The sequence below is a fragment of the Panthera tigris genome, chromosome B2, assembly GCF_018350195.1.
Source record: "Panthera tigris isolate Pti1 chromosome B2, P.tigris_Pti1_mat1.1, whole genome shotgun sequence".
NCBI lineage: Eukaryota > Metazoa > Chordata > Mammalia > Carnivora > Felidae > Panthera > Panthera tigris.
The window spans coordinates 315,866-334,120 of NC_056664.1; the positions used below are offsets into that span (position 1 = coordinate 315,866).

The 18,255-nt window shown below is 50.5% G+C and overlaps 2 protein-coding genes across 2 annotated transcripts in view; both read left to right on the forward strand.

Annotated features, from left to right (window-relative positions):
• The first annotated feature begins 5,557 nt into the window (after window positions 1-5,557).
• On the forward strand, window positions 5,558-6,294 carry UBD (ubiquitin D). Its single transcript, XM_042985386.1, is given in 4 exon segments — window positions 5,558-5,694; window positions 5,696-5,876; window positions 5,878-5,967; window positions 6,274-6,294. Coding segments are annotated over 4 exon segments (429 nt in total).
• A 1,326-nt stretch (window positions 6,295-7,620) lies between these two features.
• The window catches only part of LOC102959787 (olfactory receptor 2H2-like), a 258,157-nt gene continuing 247,522 nt past the window's right edge, over window positions 7,621-18,255 (forward strand). Inside the window, exons 1-2 of the mRNA XM_042985415.1 lie at window positions 7,621-7,675; window positions 16,986-17,161. The gene's annotated coding sequence lies outside the window, so the exon portion shown is untranslated. The remainder of the gene's footprint in view (window positions 7,676-16,985; window positions 17,162-18,255) is intronic.

Below are 18,255 nucleotides of genomic sequence, written 5' to 3' on the forward strand. Positions count from 1 at the left end.
AAGCTTGAGTAATAAAGACAGTGTAGTAGTGACATAAAGGGAGACATACAAATCAATGGACTATGATGGAAAAATCCAGAAATAAAGACTTACATTTGTAAGTATTTCCACATTGTCCTTCATGAGAGTGGATGAATTATTTTTCCAATCATAAATAAATGAAAATTCTCAGGAACTTTGTGATGGAGTTTGGTTGGCATTTCTGAAGTGGTATTCTAGCTCTCTGAGCCATTTTCCACATGCCCCCTGGGACACCAGAAAACACACAGGAGGGGCCTCTGCCCTGATGGCAGTGACCTGCCTAGTGGCACTGGCACCGACCTGCCTGGTTTTTGAGGGAGTCACACTGGCCGGTTGTACCGGTTGTACGTGTGTGTGTCTGACACCTTCGTTTTATGAGCTGGTAAGACTTCTGTCGCATGACATTTTACCTTGGCTGATTTTCTGAATCTGTTTGAAGGGCTGTGGGGAATAAGTTTAGGAATTCCCTGAGCTTGCACCAATGGGTTAACAAGGCATAAAGAATTAGAAAGCCATAGGATGAACACACCCAAGTTTGGGTAAACAAGATTTGGTAAACAAAATTAGGTAAACGGGGCAAAGCCCCTATACAAAGGTGTAGGAATAGGAAATCTCAGGATAAAAATATACAAGATTAGGTAAACAAGACTAGGTATTCCAATTTAGTCCAATAGCAGAAAGCTGCTTTCACAGGAAGGAAGGACCAAATTAGGTAAACAGGAAAAACAGGACTTTAGACTGCTGTGGGGTGAAGTTGCCCAGAGTGGAGCTAATTAGAAAGAGAAAGGTGCCTTGTTGACCCTGAGGTAGCTTGCTCTGTCTTTCTTGTCCCCAGGTCAGTTTAGGTAAACAGAGGTGGTGCCACCAGAATTTTGTTTTGTGTTGACTCAAACCCCTAACACATATATCTTCAAAACTCCCTTTCCCCCACACCCATGAGTAAATGTTCACGGTTTCATTGTCTCTTTGTGCACACCCGTCAGCCCATCATGCTTGTAAGCCTGATCCTGATAAAAATGGAGCAAGGACCCTGACTTGGGGCTCTTGTCTTCTCCAGGACAGGAGCCTCTCTCGCATTTCAATCCTGCGTACCGCTTTCTTGCTGGGCAAGAGAGAACTCCAGACCCAGAATCTATGACAAATGAAAAGGAATCTTTCTGAGTCTGAAAAAAATTATTATGACAGAGGGAAAAAGCTTCAGATTTCTACTGTGCTAGGAAGCAAGGACAAGGTCAGGTCCTGGGAAGAAATCCTCCCTGTGGCCAGCAGAAGGGCACAGGGCACAGCCTGGGCCGTGGCATGGAAGGGAACTATGTGGAGAGAGATCAGAGTCCAGGTTTGTTATTTGGATTCCTAGAAAGCACAGTGCATCTTGGAATCCAACCCTGTCTGGGTAAGGAATCCCCTGAATCAGTTTTTCTTAGGGAAATCCCAGGCTTGCCCTTGCAGTGGCTCCGAGCTGCAAACCCCCAGCTCCCCTGGGTGACTCCCCTATGGCTGAGGCGGGTGTGACAGCAACCCCTGTAAACTATCCCCACCCCCACCACCAGTGTTCGGGTGGGGGGCTGTCCTCCTCCAGGCTCTGACGTCTGCTCTCGCAGGCTCTCTGCTGACCGCTGCCCGGAGGTCCAGGCAGGGCCCACCACATAGGACGCTCCATCTGCATACAGACCCCAGCTCGAGCTCATTCCTCACCAGCCTCCTTCTCTGCCCTGTTCCTTCCCTGACTTGTGCCCTTCCTGTAATGCCAGGGCACGCACACCGCGCACTCCCCCTTTCCTTTGTTCTGGGAGAAGATTGGAAGGAAGGCAGTAGAGATTCGCATCTCCAGTCTTGCTTGCCAGCAGCTACTAGTAAGACTGTGGGTGAGTTCCCTTCTTATCAGTGGAGCTGGAGGGGTACCAACATTTACCCCATAGAAAGTGGAAACAGGGAATGAGGTGCATTTACAAATGTCTCCTGGAGTTCCTGAAATCTCGTAAGTCCTCATGCCGTTGGCAAATATCAAGTATTTACTGCACCAGACAGATGCCCACGAAGTGCTGAAGATACAGGTCAGTCAAGACACAGTCATGGCCCCCAAGATTCCTACTGTTTAGTGGGGGTGACAGACAAGTAAGCAGGTGGTCTTATTGCTGGAGAAGCTTGTTCCGAGGGGCTCAAGGAAGGCGTATGACTGGATAGAGGATGGGCCCATGGCCCAGCATAGGAAGGGAGTTAGAGAGGGCTTCCTGGAGGAGGTGCTGCTCACAGGTTGATCTGTGTAAATCCCTGAGGCCGAGGGGCGGGCCAGAAGGAAAGGCATGCTCCCTGACCTGGTGTCGGGGCATCTGCAGGGAACGCGGACGGTGCACGGGCGCAGCTAGACCGGCAGGTCCGCGGCTCGACAGACTCTGTTCCCAAGAAACCTCGTCCTGGGCCCCCCTGCAGGAGCTTTTCCGAGAAAAGGAGACATGGGCCCCAACATGGTGTAGCCTGCCCAGGCGGGAAGGGCTGAGAGGGAAGCATGAGAAGGCGCGAATGGTAAGCAGCTTTCAACACCTGATCTCTGTCCGGGTGTGAGGTCCAGGTGTGAGGAGCGGAGAGGCTCAGACGAGGGGTCCGGGTCCGAGGCCAAGGTGAGAGGAGGGGTGGGCTCAGACTAGGGGTCCGGTCTGGAGGCCAAGGTGGGAGGAGGGGAGGGGAGGGGCTCAGACGAGGGGTCCGGGTCCGAGGCCAAGGTGAGAGGAGGGGTGGGCTCAGACTAGGGGTCCGGTCTGGAGGCCAAGGTGGGAGGAAGGGAGGGACTCAGACCAGGGGTCCGGTCCAGAGGCCAAAGGGAGGAGGGGAGCGGAGAAGCTCAGACCAGGGGTCCGGGTCCCGAGGCCAAGGTGGGAGGAGGGGAGGGGCTCAGATGCTTTGCGCAAACACGACGGAGATGGCTTCCCGGCTTCTAACCTCTTCTTGCAACGCTGGCTCCAGCCTCCCGCAACCTGATCGGGTGTTTTCTGCTCGGCTACTGCTGACGCTTCAGGATGCCCGGATCCTATTGGACGCCGGATGCAGGTGCAGCCCTGCAGGCGGATGATCTCAGTCTCCCTCCAATTTTATTGACCAGTAAGAGCTTCAAGTAGAAGAACTTGATTTACGTTGAGTTTTTTAAAATATTTAGTTGGTCTTGGATCCCATGACCCTACACAGGCGCTTCTGTAAATCCAAGTTCTGCAGGTTGGAGACTCCTGCGGTAAAATGGGACCATTTCACATCTCTCCGTGAGTGAATGGCCACTGAAAGTACAGCAAAAAAGATGATAACTTGACATATTTAGGGAATTTTTATTTGGAAAACATTGGGAGTACTTTTAATAAATGGTGTTTTGAGAAAGGTTTGTGTCACTGTCCTGAGTGTGGGAGAGGGTAGTGGTTCCTTTGGGATGTTAGGAGGATCAGAGTAGTCAAGTCAATTCCCTGAGGGCACACAGCCTGTGCACGCCCTCTTTGTCTCAATCCAAATCCTCCCTGCAGAGCCAGGGAGGAAGCAACAGCTTCCTGGGAGATTCTGGGAGGTCACAGCGCACAGGGAGTAGGTAATGTCCAGCGGAAAGGTGGGGAAACAGTGCTGTGATATGACAGCGGATATGTGGTGTTCTGGTGTGCGGAAGGTGGGCTCAGCACTTGATTGTTGGTCTAGGATTGTTTTAAGTACTGGATTTGGCTTGCAGGTTCTGGGGCAGGATAGGAAGAAGGTTAGAGAGCTCACGACCCAGGAACCTAAAGTTCTTTGTGAAGAACATTTTATGAACAGTTTTCTGAGCCTGGAAGAACTTAGAAATTCTGTCCAATGGTCTCATGTTAAGGCTGGAAAACAAACATCTGAGGAGGTGAACGCACCTGCTGGAGCGCACGTAGCAGGTGGCTCCCTGGGACTGCAGCCTTGTCTTCCACCCATGCAGGAGACTCATCCTGTGTCTTCTGGAGACCTGGTTCCCTCTGCCAGGCTGGTGTGAACAGGCTGCTCTGGTCACATCACTCCTCAGCGACCCTGGCCAGCCTTTCTGGGTCCAGAGGTCAGGACCAGGGGTGTGGTTGTGAAGCAGGGAGAATTCTCAACAGAGAAGGACCATCCTGTGTTTGGAACAGGAGGGTAGATGCTTTGGCAGAGAACAAAGTGCTTGATCAGACAGTATTCTTTGTTTACCGACTCCACTGTAGCAAAAGTGAAAGAAAATTCATGAGATCATTTGAGAACAAAGGGTACAGACACAGTGGTTCAGGCAGGGGATTTCCAACCCAGCCTATGCATATAAGCTGGACACAAGGCTCTTTTTCCTCAGCCTCCTGCTTCTGGTCCCTTGACTGCAGACATGGCATCTGGTGCTTCCTGCCTCTGTATGAGTTGGGGCTTGATGGTGGGGTTGGGGAGAGGTGGGGCGGGACGGGGCTCAGGAGTGCAGGAGGGATGGAGCTGGGAGGAGCTGGGAAGCCATCTTGCAGGGATGCACCAGGCACCGATATCTACGGAGGTGAAGGAAGATTCTGGAAATAGAAGAGGTTCTCTTGACTCCTGGGTTCTCTTCTGTGTCAGATCTGACAGGCTGCTTAGGGGAGGGTGGTGGGAGGTGTGAGTGGGCCTTGTGCTCAACGGGGCTGCCAAGATTTGAAACCATGCAAGCCCTTTCACTTTTATTGTGTTTAGGGGTCCTGGGCTCTTAAACTTCCTTCTCCTCCCAGAAGAGCGGTTCACAAAACTCATTTATCCCCAGCTGTTAAAGACCTGATACATTATCTTGTAAAGAGTATGTGCACCGTGAAGAGAGCTAGGATAAGAGCTTGGCACGGAGGGGCCCCAGTCCAGAAGAAATGTCTGTGGCATCCAGACGGGGAAAATGAGTTTGAGTGGAGCAGGAGGGAGGGCCTCCCAGGCTTGCTGGTAATGACACAGGGTAAGCTTGCCCAGTTTTAGATTATTCAAGTAGGACTTAGACCTGGCCCTACCTCCTGTGAGTGAGGCCCTAGTCTAATTACAGGAGGAGATTGTATTCTACAACAGGCATATATAAAAACACAGGAAATACAGATGAACAAGGCACATAACACACTGAGTTATTATTATAAGGCCATGGGACATTTAAAAAATGAAACAATTGTACAGAGAATAGGCATCCTAGCCAGGGTTTCCTTGTAAGGTAGTCCTGGAAGGCAGTGCTGGGAGTAACCCCTGAGGCCACCAAGTCTTGGGAATTCTCTTGGGAGTTGTTTTTAGAGTCTGGTATATATCTTTGGATGCTTTGTAATTGTATTTAGTTCCGACCTTTGACAAACTACATGGATAAGAGTGAGGCAAGTAATGTGGGAAACCATCAATGACGTTGGGATGAAGAAGAGGTATGGCTGTAAAGGAATACGATTGATTTTCTTGGGTTCTAAGCTGGAAATTCCAAATGAGAAGTTCCAAGACAGGGAGGGCCACAGCTTGTTGTGAAGGAGCCGGAGGGCCAGCCGGATGGGTCAGAGAGGGGACAAGTGGTGCAAAGGCTGCAGGCATTCCGGGCACCTTGATGCCGGGTCGCTTGGCTTTCATTGTCCAGGTGGAGGTCTGTTCTGAGGAATGGGCATCAATGACCCTCACTGCTAACTTGGACAACAGAGTGAAGAAGATCACTGAATATGTCCGGGCTCAGACCAACGTCCCTGTGCATCGACAGGCAGACAACCATCCACCTCACTCTAAAGGTGGTGAAGCCCAGTGACGAGTAGCTGTCCCTGTTTCTGGTGGAGATTGGTGATGAGGGGCAGAGGCATCTCCTCCAGGTGCGAAGGTCCAGTTCGGTGGCCCAGGTGAGACAGATGATTGAGAGCAAGACGGCTGTAGTGCCTGCTTGAGAAACAGACTGTGGTTTGCAATGGCAAGAAGCTGGAAGATGGGAAGACCATGGGGGAGTATGGCATCAAAAGGGGCAGTTTAGGGGTGCCTGGGTGTCTCAGTCGGTTAAGCGTCTGACTTCGGCTCAGGTCATGATCTCGCGGTCCATGGGTTTGAGCCCCGCGTTGGGCTCTGTGCTGACAGCTCGGAGCCTGGAGCCTGTTTCGGATTCTGTGTCTCCCTCTTTCTCTGACCCTCCCCTGTTCATGCTTTCTCTCTCTCTCTCTGTCTCAAAAATAAATACAAATGTTAAAAAAATTTTTAAAAAAAGGGGCAGTTTACTCTTCATGATGACCTACTGTATCTGGTGGGGGTGGGGTGGGGTGACCACATCATGGGTGGGTGATCCAGGAGCAGAAGAGCTACTGCTAGCCCTTACTCACCACCCACATCCTTTGATGATTTCCCCAAATTAATGGGAAAGATAGAGAAGATGTGGGGTTAAGTGGGGAGGAAGGGCTGCAGAAAAACTCTGCTTTCTAATTCCCACCTTCCTGGATCTCACATAATTGATTAGGTGGCAAGATTGTGCATGTGACTCCAGCAGAACATAAATCTTTAAGGCACTGTAGAGACAGCATCAAAGCCAGCTTGCAGTTGAATCTTTCCTTGGCCCCCTCCGATTTATAGAGACACTGCTGTTTCCTCTTTTGTCCAGCAAGTTAGTGTAAGTTTTAGAATGGGATCCATGTTCTACTAATTTCTGTGTTTCCATCGATATGTTTCATCTGTAATATCACACCATATGCTGAACCAAACTGAATTTCTACTTACAGAGAACACTGAAATGATTCATCATAAATGAAGTACTCTGATATGATTACAATCTTGTTAATAAAGAATTTAGAAATTCAAATTAAAGTATATCCTGTGTCCCTATTTAAAGCTGTTTGGTATGAAATGTCACCTGGCACTGTGTCCCTTCTTACTCTTTACGTTCGGTAACCAAACTGTTCTCATTTCTGGGGAAGATGGTGAGCACGGGAAAATATTTTCCTCAGGACCCAGAGGTTTTGTGTCTCCAGTGGGAGGTCCTTGGGGCAGGGGTTTCTGGAAGGTGTGGTCTGCCTCCATCACCGTTACCGTCACTGGGGCCTGGCCCTCTCCGGGGAGCGCGGGGCCCCTTCCTCCACCTCCCCCGCTCACTCACTCCCTGTCCCCCTGTCCCCCTGTCCCGCTGCTTGGTACACTTAGGGGTCCAATGCTCCTGGTGGGCATTAGGTTGGTCTGGTTTCCCAAGATGGGCAACCGGGGATCCTGTTTTCGGACGGGGTCTCCTGCAGGTAGAGTGTACGATTTCCCGGTCAATTTGGGGGCCTCCCTGACGCCAGACAGCGTGGGGTCTTTTCATGGTGTGCCGTCCGAGTGGGAGCGGGTGGGCGTGACCCGTCCGGTGATACCTGACCCTGGCAAGGGCGGTCACAGTGCCCGGAGGATGGGGAACGTCCTCCCCCAATCCCGCCTTCTCTCTGCCTCCGCCCGAAGGCCACTCTCCCCTGTCTGAACCGTGAAAACGAGGATGGAGGGGCTGCCCCGAACACTCCCGGACCTCAGGGGCTCAGGATCGCCCCGCCCCGTCCGACCTAGGGCACTTGCAGGTTCGCACAGGGAACCCGCAGACCGCCTTCCCGGTGGCCATCCCCACCCCCGGGCCCGCCCCCTCCCCAGACTCCCCAGGGCTTCCTCGCCGCCCCCTCACTTCCTCCTTCCCCAGCGTGGACACTAGCGGGTTGGGGGCCGGCTGGACCGCCCGGTAGGAGCAAAGCGAACCCGGTGGTAGAGGCGCGGGCGGCCTGCGGGTGGAGGCGGGCGGCGGGCGGGGCACACGCACCCACGAGGTTCCTGCCTGGGTGCGGTACCGGTGCGGGAAGGCGGGGAGGGGCGGGGAGGGGGACGAGGGAGGCGGGGAGGGGGGGGAGCGGGGAGGGGCGGGAAGGGGCGGGGGCGCCGCGGGGAGGGGCGCGGGGAGGTGGGGAGGTGCAGCGGGCGGGGCCGGCGGCCTCGTGTCCCGCCTGCCCCCGCCCCTCCCCGCGTCCCGCACCGTCGCCGCCAGCTGGGGGCGCGCGGGCACAGTCGCGCAAAGCGGCCGTAGCAGGGGCGCCACGCTCGCGGTGAAGCCCGCATCCAGCAGCGCCGGTGACACCTGAGGTCGCACGCGTGCGCGTGCGTCTGCAGGTGCAGGTCGCGCACCGGCGGTTGCACGAGCGTCCGGTAGCCCTCCGGGGTCGGGACGACGCGGGGAGGGGGGGGGGCGACCCCGCAGGAGGAAGCGCTCCCGCGCTGTGGCTGCGCTGACAGGGGAGCCCCCGGGGTGTTGGGGGTGGGGACTCCACGCACGAGGTGACGCCGTGGCTGCACGAGGACATCCCGGCGCGCGGAGCCCGGTGGTGAGGGTGATAGTGTGGGAGGCGAGGCTTGGTGCCCTTTAGCTGGTGTGTTTGCCACCTGCTTCCTGGAACAAAGAACCTCACTCACTGGACACAGACTCAGGGTCGGAAAGGTGACATTGTCCCAGGGTCATAGCTAGTGAGTGACCGTGTGGGACTTGTGGCCTGTCTCATTTCCCAGTCGCTGCTTTTCAGCTGCTTCCCTGGGTTACCCCGCTTCTCAAAGGGCTCCTAAGAGCCAGAGTGGAAATCCGACTTCCTCCCGACCGACAGTTCTCCAGGATCCCGTGGATCTGATCTCCCTCCCTTACGACCGTTTTCTAGGATCCTGTGGGTCTGATCTCCCTCTCATACAACAGTTCTCCAGGATCCTGTGCATCTGCTCTCCCTCCCTTACGACAGTTCTCCGTGGTGTGGTTCTGAACTCCCTCCCTTATGACAGTTTCCCAGGATCCTGTGGTTCTTCTCCTTTTTCACATTGATTGATTTGCGGATATTGTGCTAGCCTGCATTCCAGGAATAAATCCCACTTGGTCGTGGTGAATAATTATTTTAATGTATTGTGTATCTGGTTGGCTAGTATCTTGTTGAGGATTTTTGCATCCATGTTCATCAGGGAAATTGGTCTATAGTTCTCCTTTTTAGTGGGGTCTTTATCTGGTTTTGTAACCAAGGTAATGCTGGTTTCATAGAAAGAGTTTGGAAGTTTTCCTTCTATTTCTATTTTTTGTAACAGTTTCAAGACACTAGGTGTTAATTCTTCTTTAAATGTTTGGTAGAATTCCCCTGGAAAGCCATCCAGCCCTGGAGTCTTGTTTTTCTGGAAGATTTTTGATTACTAATTTGATTCCTTTGCTGGTTATGGGTCTGTTCAAGTTTTCTATTTCCTCCTGTTTCGGTTTTGGTAGTTTCTATGTTTACAGGAATTTGTCCATTTCTTCCAGATTGCCCAGTTTATTGGTGTATAATTCTCATAATATTCTCTTATTATTGTTTGTATTTCCACTGTGTTGGTTGTGATCTCTCCTGTTTCACTTCTGATTTTATTTGTATGGCTCCTTTCCTTTTTCTTTTTGATCAAACTTACTAGGGGTTAGAATAGTTCTCCAGATATTTGAAGACAAATCCCCGCCCCACCCCCCCGCCCCAGTCTCCCTCTCCTTCTTGGAAAATCTGTAGTGCCTAAGAATAAGTGCAATACCCCAGACTTGGTATAACCAACACTTGGTAGATTAGACTTATATATCACCATTTATCACCTTTCTTTCAGGGGCTCTGCTTCTGTTAATACAGCCATTAACTGCTGACTCCTGAGTGCTAATCTGTGGTGAATCTCTCTTCTGGGCTCCAATGTTCATGCCCCTCCTGCTTCTATCTGGTGTGATTACCGTGCTTTACCAGTCTTTAAACCACAAGCCATGTGTCAGGATAACAACACCAAGCTAGAAGTCGGGAGACCCGGGTCCCACCAGACATAATAGCCTTTGGCCCATTTGACTGGTTGATGTGGAGAAGTCACACATTTCTCTTTGCCTGCCTCAGGGTTTTCATGTAGCCAGATGACCTCTGGGGCTCCTGGCTTATCCCCCTGGCTCTAACTGCAAGAAGTACTTTTCAAACAAATGAAAAGGGGAGATAGAAGCCTTTCAATCCTGAAAAGTGGTGCTGAATCACATTTCCTAATGGTGCAGAAACTACAGTGGTTGAGGTGATGGCTAAAAGGTGCACATAAATCTTTCTTTGGCAAGTTTCCTGACAGGTATTGTTATATAGGTAACTTACTGCAAACTTCATATTGACTGTTCCTAATTTAAAAATCATAATCCCCTGATTTTTTAGTTTTTCACGAAAAGAAAAAACCTCCCCCCCCACCCCCAACAGAACATCATGTTTTTATCCTCATTAGGCAGAACAGGTATTCGTGTGATTAAGAACGAGGGTTGGTGTGTCAGACTGCCTGAGCTTCCGTCCAGGCTCTGCCATTTCCTAGCCCAGCAATCTAATGTGTCTGTGGCCCAGTGTCCTCACTTGAGAGTAGAATTGGTGAAGCAGTTAAACATGTAAAGCTCCTGGAACAGTGTGGCACAGAATAGGTGTTTGGTAAGTGCTCACTCTTATAGGCCCTATTTCCTAAGTCGGGAAGGTGTTCAGAGAGGTCCGCACCAGGTAGGGGGAGAACTGCTATGTGAGTTTATGTCTCTGGGCTTCATTCTCCTGCCGGTTAGGCAATAGTCCTAACTGTAGACTAAGATAGGAGGGTGGTTGAGGTTAAATCACTGGCCGAAGGTCACACTGTTGGTAAATACTTATCAGGATTTCAACCCAAATCCCACCAATTCTGAGAACCTTGGTGTTTTTTGTTTTTTTTTTTTTAAATTTATTTAAACAAGCCAGGCTCTCATTTACTAGAGGCTGTGGCAGATAAAAGTACACACGAATCCTGATCCTGATCTCAAGATAATTTTGTAGTGCTGGGGTCATATTGGAGATGTGTTCAGGTGGGAGATCACATTCAGGCTTTTGGCCCAATGGTGCTAGAGGTGTTGTTCTAAAAAGTCAAATTTTTCTTAAACATCTTTTAAATGTTTACTTTTGAGAGAGAGACCAGGGAGGGGGAATTTAGTGGGGGAGGGGCAAAGAGAGAGGGAGACACAGAATCTGAAGCAGGCTCCAGGCTCTGTGCTGACGGCTCAGAACCTGACGTGGGGTCGAACTCACAAACCACAAGATCATGACCCGGACCAAAGTCAGACGGTCAACTGACTGAGCCACCCAGGCACCCCTAATATTCCAGTTTTTTTAAAAAAAATATTTAATGTTTATTGTGCTCTCTTGCAGCCACCTTACTTAGTATCATGCTTATGGGAGTCGTCCACACTGTGTAAGTCATTCCTCTTACTGCTAGTTATTCCACTGTATGGAAATCCTGCTTTTATAAAATCTGCTTTCCTGTTGGAGGACTTTGGGAGAGTTTCCAGTTCTTGGCCATTAGAATAGTTGCTGCTATATTTTGATTGACTTAGGAAGTAAGGATTAGCTGACGGATGAGAAGGTGGTGAGGGCTTGTCCTGCTCAATGAAGCTCTCAACCGTAGGAAGGTGGTGAAGGGTTGTGTGCAATTGTGGGGTGAAGAAGAATATGGATATATGTCTGCTTTTCTGGATCATCATGGAGAAATCAGCAGACAGACAGTGATGTGCAGAGAAGCATTTACTTTTGCTATTACTGTTACTATATTTATTGGAGCATGGAGCATCCAAAGAAGGAAAACTGCCCTCATCCCCGTCCCCCCTGTCACACCTACTAGAACCACATTCCTGATCCACGCAATTTGCATGGATTCCCCCTTCCCTTTGTGAAATTTAATAAGGGAAAACCTCACTAAGGTGGAGTGAGGCTGAGGTTGGCAAGGGACATTCCCATGCTGTACCTCTTGATGTTAATTATCGGGAGAATTACCAATCGTGGACTCCAATAGGAGGATTACTTGACAGGAGGGAATCATCATTGCAGGGAAATGTGTGTGGTGGGGTGTATGCGGGATAAGCGGTAAGAAAGAGGGTCATTTGTGTGTGTGTGCATGTGTGTGTGTGTGTTGGAAAGGAACACTCAGTTGTGAGAAAATTAGGAGAAAATATTAAGTAATTGGTATTTTGAAATACTTCTTTGAGCATTTACATATATAAAGATTAGAGAGTTTTGGCAATAAGAAAAGGGAAGATTGCAAGACTGTCATTTAGAATAAATGGATTTAGGGCAAAATTTGTGACTTTTTTCCTCTTCCCCTTTAAATGGACTTTTTTTTTTTTTAGAGCAGGGCTAAGTTCACAGCAAAATTGAGCAGAAAGTACAAAGACTTCGCATATACCTCCTGCCCCCACACGCATTGCCTTCATGCATGATCAATACTACACCAGACCGTATGTTTGTTACCACTGATGGACCTGCACATCATAATCTCCAAAGTCCATGGTGCACAGCGGGGCTCACTTTGTGTCCATTCCGTGGGTTTGTCATAATCTCCCAAGTCCACGGTGCACAGCGGGGCTCACTTTGTGTCCATTCCGTGGGTTTGTCATAATCTCCCAAGTCCACGGTGCACAGCGGGGCTCACTTTGTGTCCATTCCGTGGGTTTTGACAAATGTGTAATGACTTGTAGCTACCACTATAGCATCATACAGATGAGTTTCACTGCCCTACACATTCTCTGTGTCTGCCTCTTCATCCCTCCCTCCTCCAGTCCCTGCCACCACTGATCTTTTTCTTTCTCTTTTTTACAAAGAGTTATACCTCATAATGAGGTGGTAAGTATGCCCTGCTGAACCCCTGTGGTCTTCCAGGACCCCTCCAGAGACAAAGCAACCCTTTCTTCTTTTCTAACATTTGATGAAAGTTGATTGAGCCTCTGGAGGCACCCTCCCCCCGCCCCCCCCCCCCCCCCCCCCCCCCACAACTAGGTCCTTCTGGTTATCTTGTCTCTTGCCTCAACCAACCTTAAAATTCCCGTGTGAGTCTTTTATTATGTAAATTACTGTGCTTTTACTTTTCTGCCATTATTCTGGTTTAACTCTCTTATGAATTTAATTGGTGACCGCTTTAATGATTGTGTGATCTCTCTGCAAATGTAGGATGGAGTACACAGCCAGAGACTAATTTTGGCTACGGTTGACATCAAGACTGATGTTCCTCCAAGAAGAAACCAAATGTTAATTTGCAGTCAAATTGCATGCAGTCATGGGGTCATCAGAGTGATGGGGGCAGTGCTGAGGGAGAGGAATCCAAAATAGAATCTGGTATTAATGGGACACCTGCAGAATCAGGGTAATGAGACTCCAGTCTCAGCTTGTCTTAACTTGGTCCGTTGGTGACCTCATCTGTTAAGGGAACAGAATTTCCCTCCCTTGCCCATCTGAAGGAGTGGCTGAGGATAAATTAGATATTTGGATTGCCTTTCTCAAAAAGCACTATTGATGTTTAACAATTGGCCGTCCTTGTAGACACGAGTCACGGAAGAAGGGAGTTATTTGCAGTTCTGGGCGACAGGCAGCAGGACAGAGTGGCCGGTTTGCTGTGTGACCAGCTCCCGCGCCCGGCTGCTCTCGGTGCTCCCTCCTGCGCTCCTCTCCCTCCCCGCGCCCGGCCCCCTCCCCGCCCCCTCGTGCTGGTGTCCTGAGCTTCTGTCAGGTCGCTGCGCCCCGCCTGCTCGCAGCCCACCCGGTGTCACGCATGAGAAATTGCAAGGGCGGCGGTGGCCCGGGGTGATACTCAGGGCCGTGGCCAGGCCCGGGACCCAAGCCCTAGGCTCCTGGTGGGAGCTGGCAGAGGCGCCCCCTCCTTTCTCGGTGGGGTTCGCCGAGGGAGGATCTGGAGGTGCATAGGGTTGAGCAGGATCCGCTCCTGCGGATTTTCCGTGGTCTCTGTTTCCGTTTCCGGGCACCTGCTCACCGTCAGGGGTCACCGTTTCCCGGGGCTTGCTGGCTGTCAGAGTCACCGTTTCTGGGATCTGCTTCCCGTCGGGAGGTCACCGTGTCCAGGGACCTGCTGGCAGTCGGGGGTCACCATTTCCTGGGACTTGCTCGCCATTGGGCGTCACCGTCCCCGGGAACCTTCTGGCCGTCGGGGGTCACCGTGTCCGGGGACCTGCTGGCCGTCGGGGGTCACCGTTTCTGAGGACCAGCTTGCTGTCAAGCACACACTGGGGGCACAGGTAGGGTGTCTGGGAATCGGGCCTGTGCCCCCCTGTCCTTTCAGATGTGTTGCAGCCTCCGCAGGAGCTCGGGTGACCCCAGAGCAGGGACCTGGTCCCTGGCGCTGGGTCCCCAGGATTAGGTGGGAGCAGACGTGCAGCTGGGGCGCCGGCGGGGCAGGGGGTGGGTGGGGTGGGGACCCTTTTACAGTTTCCTCCTCCAACTTGCGCTGTTTCCTAGGGTTTCGCTCCCCCTCCCTAGTGGCTCACGGATCCCCTGCTCTGCCTCATGGGTGAGGTTAGGGAGGGGTCTAGGCATTGGGGATGAAACTTTCACTGACTTTCTTCAGGGTGTCTCCTTAGGGCCAGAGGTGGTGGGAGTGCTGATTAGAAATTTAGCCAAGAAAGGGCAGTTTGGTCACACGCAGAGGAAGGGCAGGTGGTGGTGGCCCACCCACCTGTGGGCACCTGACGGCTCAGCTCAAGAGAGGCAGGAAGTGCTGAGCTGTGGGTTTGGTGGCCTCCTGCAAAGTCAGAGGTTCAGAGGCCACCGCCTGGTCCCTGGCCCGGGCCTGGGCTGCCCTTGCCTCCTTGTGCACCAGCTACAACGTTCAGTAAACTGCTTCAGGGGAAGAAGAAAGTTCGTTTTAAACTTGTGGCTACCGGAAGCCAGCATTTCTCCCTAGGGGCGAATGACCCCACAGGCTGTCTGTGGGACTTGGGTTAAAGCTCCTGTTTACAGATACTTGTACTTCAGCGCTCTGACTCCTGACCCCTCAGGAGCACGCCAATTCCTGCCCAAGTGTCGGGATTTGGGGACCCTGTGCCAACATGTGGCCCAGACACAACAGCGTCTTCTCCAGTGTTGGAGGGCGGATCTGGGGTCTGAAATCCTGTAGCAACTGTCCCTTGAGCTAAGGTCTAGCGAAGGGGTTTCAGAAAGTGAGCTGGGTTTTACCCACAGAATTCCTGGTTTAGTGGGTCTGCGGCAGCACCTGAGGGGTTAAAATTCTATGTTCCTGGGTGATGCTGTTGCTGCTGGTGCACACTGCATTTTGAGAACCACTGTCAGGTACCATGAAAGGCCAGCAGGGTTGCGCTATAGCCCCCGGACTGCAGATTCCCACCCCATTAAGATAAACTGTGCTCAGGCTGCAGAACAGTGGGGTCTGTCACCTGCTCCCTGAGGGGGGGCTCAGGGAGGGGCTAGCAAATGAGGGGAGGCAGGCCTGTCCCCAGGAGGCATCCTATTCTTTTTACATTTATTTTTAATTTTTAAATTTTGGTTTCCAGTGTAGTTACCATACAGTGTAATGTTAGCGTCAGGTGTAAATATACTGATCCATCACATACACACAACAACCAGTGCTCATCACAGCAGATGCCCTCCTTAATGCCCATCAATCACCCCACCCCCCTCCCACCACCCCTCCAGCAGGCCTCAGTCTGTTCTCTCTAGAGTTTAGATTTGTTTCTTGGTTTTCCTCTTTCCCCACTCCCCGTGTGTGATTTGTATCTCAAATTCCACATACGAGTGAAATGATATGGTATCTCTCTTTCTCTGCCTGACTTATTTCACGTAGCATAAAACCCTCCATTTCCACCCGTGTCGCTGCAAATGACACAATTTCATTCTTCTTGATTGCTGAGTAATACTCCATTGTATAAATATACCATGTATTTACCTGTTCGTCCGTTGTTGGACACTGGGCTGTTTCCAGTGTTTGGCTACTGTTGATAGCCTGCTATAAACATTATGGTGCATATGTCCCCTCAAATTAGTATTTTCATATCATTTGTTCTGCCCATTTTTAAATTGGATTGTTTTTTGGGTGTTCAGTTTTATAAGTTTTTTTTATGTATTTTGGAATCGTTCTATCAGATATGTCATTTGTGATGAGGGAGCTAAGGCAAGCTGACATCCTGGACACCCCCCCCCCCCAGCCAAGTGGGATGTGTGGCATTCCTCAGGCTCTCCTGGCTGCCCAGGAACAAAGGGGAAAACAAATGGTAACTAGAGATTGCAGTCCTGCAGGACGTGAGTCTACATCAGTTTACAAATGTCTTAGCAAATTACAAGAAAAGGCAATCTTATCCATTGTCTAATCTCCAGAAACCTATAGACTCCATTTCCTGGAGCCCCAACATCACCCTCTCCTCCACAGTGATGTGGGAACAAAGGCAGAAGGAAATGGCAGGTAGAACTGTTTCCTTATAACCTGCAGCCCATTGACAGATACTTGAGGCTGGCAGAGTAAACCATCCCTCCAGGAACCCCGTACTGTCTTAATGCTAATACTTTGCTAGAGAGAAAAACCACCCTACCTTGACAATAGCTAGGCCTCCAGTGTCCTGTGAGTCTTCTTCGGCTTATGAAAGTCTCACTGGAAACTTCCACTAGACTTTACTGCCTATGGGTCCCATCCCCATGCTTTAATAAAACCACCTTTTTGCACCAAAGACATCTTAAAAATTCTTTCTTGGCCATCAGCTCCAAAACCCTGAACCCCACCATTACCCCCACACTGCATCATTTGCAAATATCTTCTCTCATTCTGTCAGTTGCCTTTTAGTTTTGCTGATTGTTTCCTTCGCTGTGCAGAAGCTTTTTATTTTGATGAGGTCCCAATAGTTCATTTTTACTTTTGTTTCCCTTGCCTCCGGAGACGTGTTGAGTAAGAAGTTGCTGAGGCTGAGGTCAAAGAGGTTTTTGCCTGCTTTCTCCTCAAGGATTTTGATGGCTTCCTGTCTTACACTGAGGCGCTTCATCCACTTTGAGTTTATTTTTGTGTCTGGTGTAAGAAAATGGTCCAGGTTTATTCTTTTATATGTCGCTGTCCAGTTTCCCCAGTACTATTTGCTGAAGAGAGTGTCTTTATTCCATTGGGTATTCTTTCCTGCTTTGTCAAAGATTAGTTGGTCATATGTTTGTGGGTCCACTTCTGGGCTCTCTATTCTGTTCCATTGATCTGAGTGTCTGTTTTTGTAGGTATCCTGTTGTTGACTGGGGCACAAGGTCGGACTTACACACCTTTCCACCTGTGAGACCCTTCTGTTTTGCATTTGGCCTGTCTGCCATCATTCCCTGGCCCTGTGTGGATTCCAAGTCCTGTGACGCCTTGCTGTTAGAACGCTCCCTCAAGGTGTAAATGGTAAAGGACTCAGGTAATGTACTTTCTCGGAAACTCCTAAAGCAAGAAATCATCTGTGATCTGAAGGGAACAGCTTTTATGAGTCTTTTTGGGTGCATTTAAGGCATCCGGTCAGGCAGTTGTGTTACTGTTTTTGGTGCACTAGTTTGCAAAGCTGTGTGTGGCTGGGGCTGGCTTCTAACAGACAAGGAGCTGACGGTCCTGGGTGAGACAAGATGCCTTGGCCGAGGCTTTCTGGGTCCCATGCTGGCTGCCTCCACACAGCTGGAGCACATGATGAGTGTGGACCAGACAGGCCAGGCGGAGAGCACACTGCATCCTGGGAGCCGCGATCATTTGCTCTCTTAGCGCCGCGGCATTGGAGGAAGGTAGATGTGGGCCACTAAAGGTCCCTTCATCCTCTCTGTTCCCTTTCTTCTGGTGAACCAGGCTTGTCTGCCCTCTTGCTGGAAATATCTTTGTAAATAAACAGAAACTTTTCCACTTGACTTGTTTTAGATCCAGCGTCATAGTTTTGAATTTAGAAACTTGCTGCCTATTTTGACTGGTCTCCATGGCAACCAAGTGACCATGCTTATATTTGGCTGGGATTACCGTAGTTCAAGATCACTTGGTAGGGATGGTGGACAAGGAGCATTGAACATAATCTTTTTGGTTCTTTGTAAGAAAATCAGCCACAAGAAAGAGAAACTCCTGGGGTGTAGAAGAGTGGGGCTGAACCTGGCGCAAGGCCCATGTGGTTCATTGAGGAAGTTGAAAACCAGAGACATTATGGCAGCAGAACATGGCAGGTCCTGAGCGTCATCTGTGGCACGGTGTGGGTGGCAGCCAGGTCTTCCGTCTTAACCCAGGGTTTTCCCCACTCAGCAGGCTCTGTGCTGTGATTTGCATGCAGGCCTTGTTCCTGAAAGGCTTTAATGTGCCTTCCGTGAACTGCACTAAATAAGGCTGAGGTAGACCGAACAAAGAAAATGGTGGAATAGAAAATACTGTTACGGAACCAGGCTGTGACTCAGGTGGAAACACCAAGCAGCACTCAGAGATCTTGGTGGATTGGAGATTTATTTAACATCAGCGGGCTCAGAGGAGACCGTATCTCCAAAGATC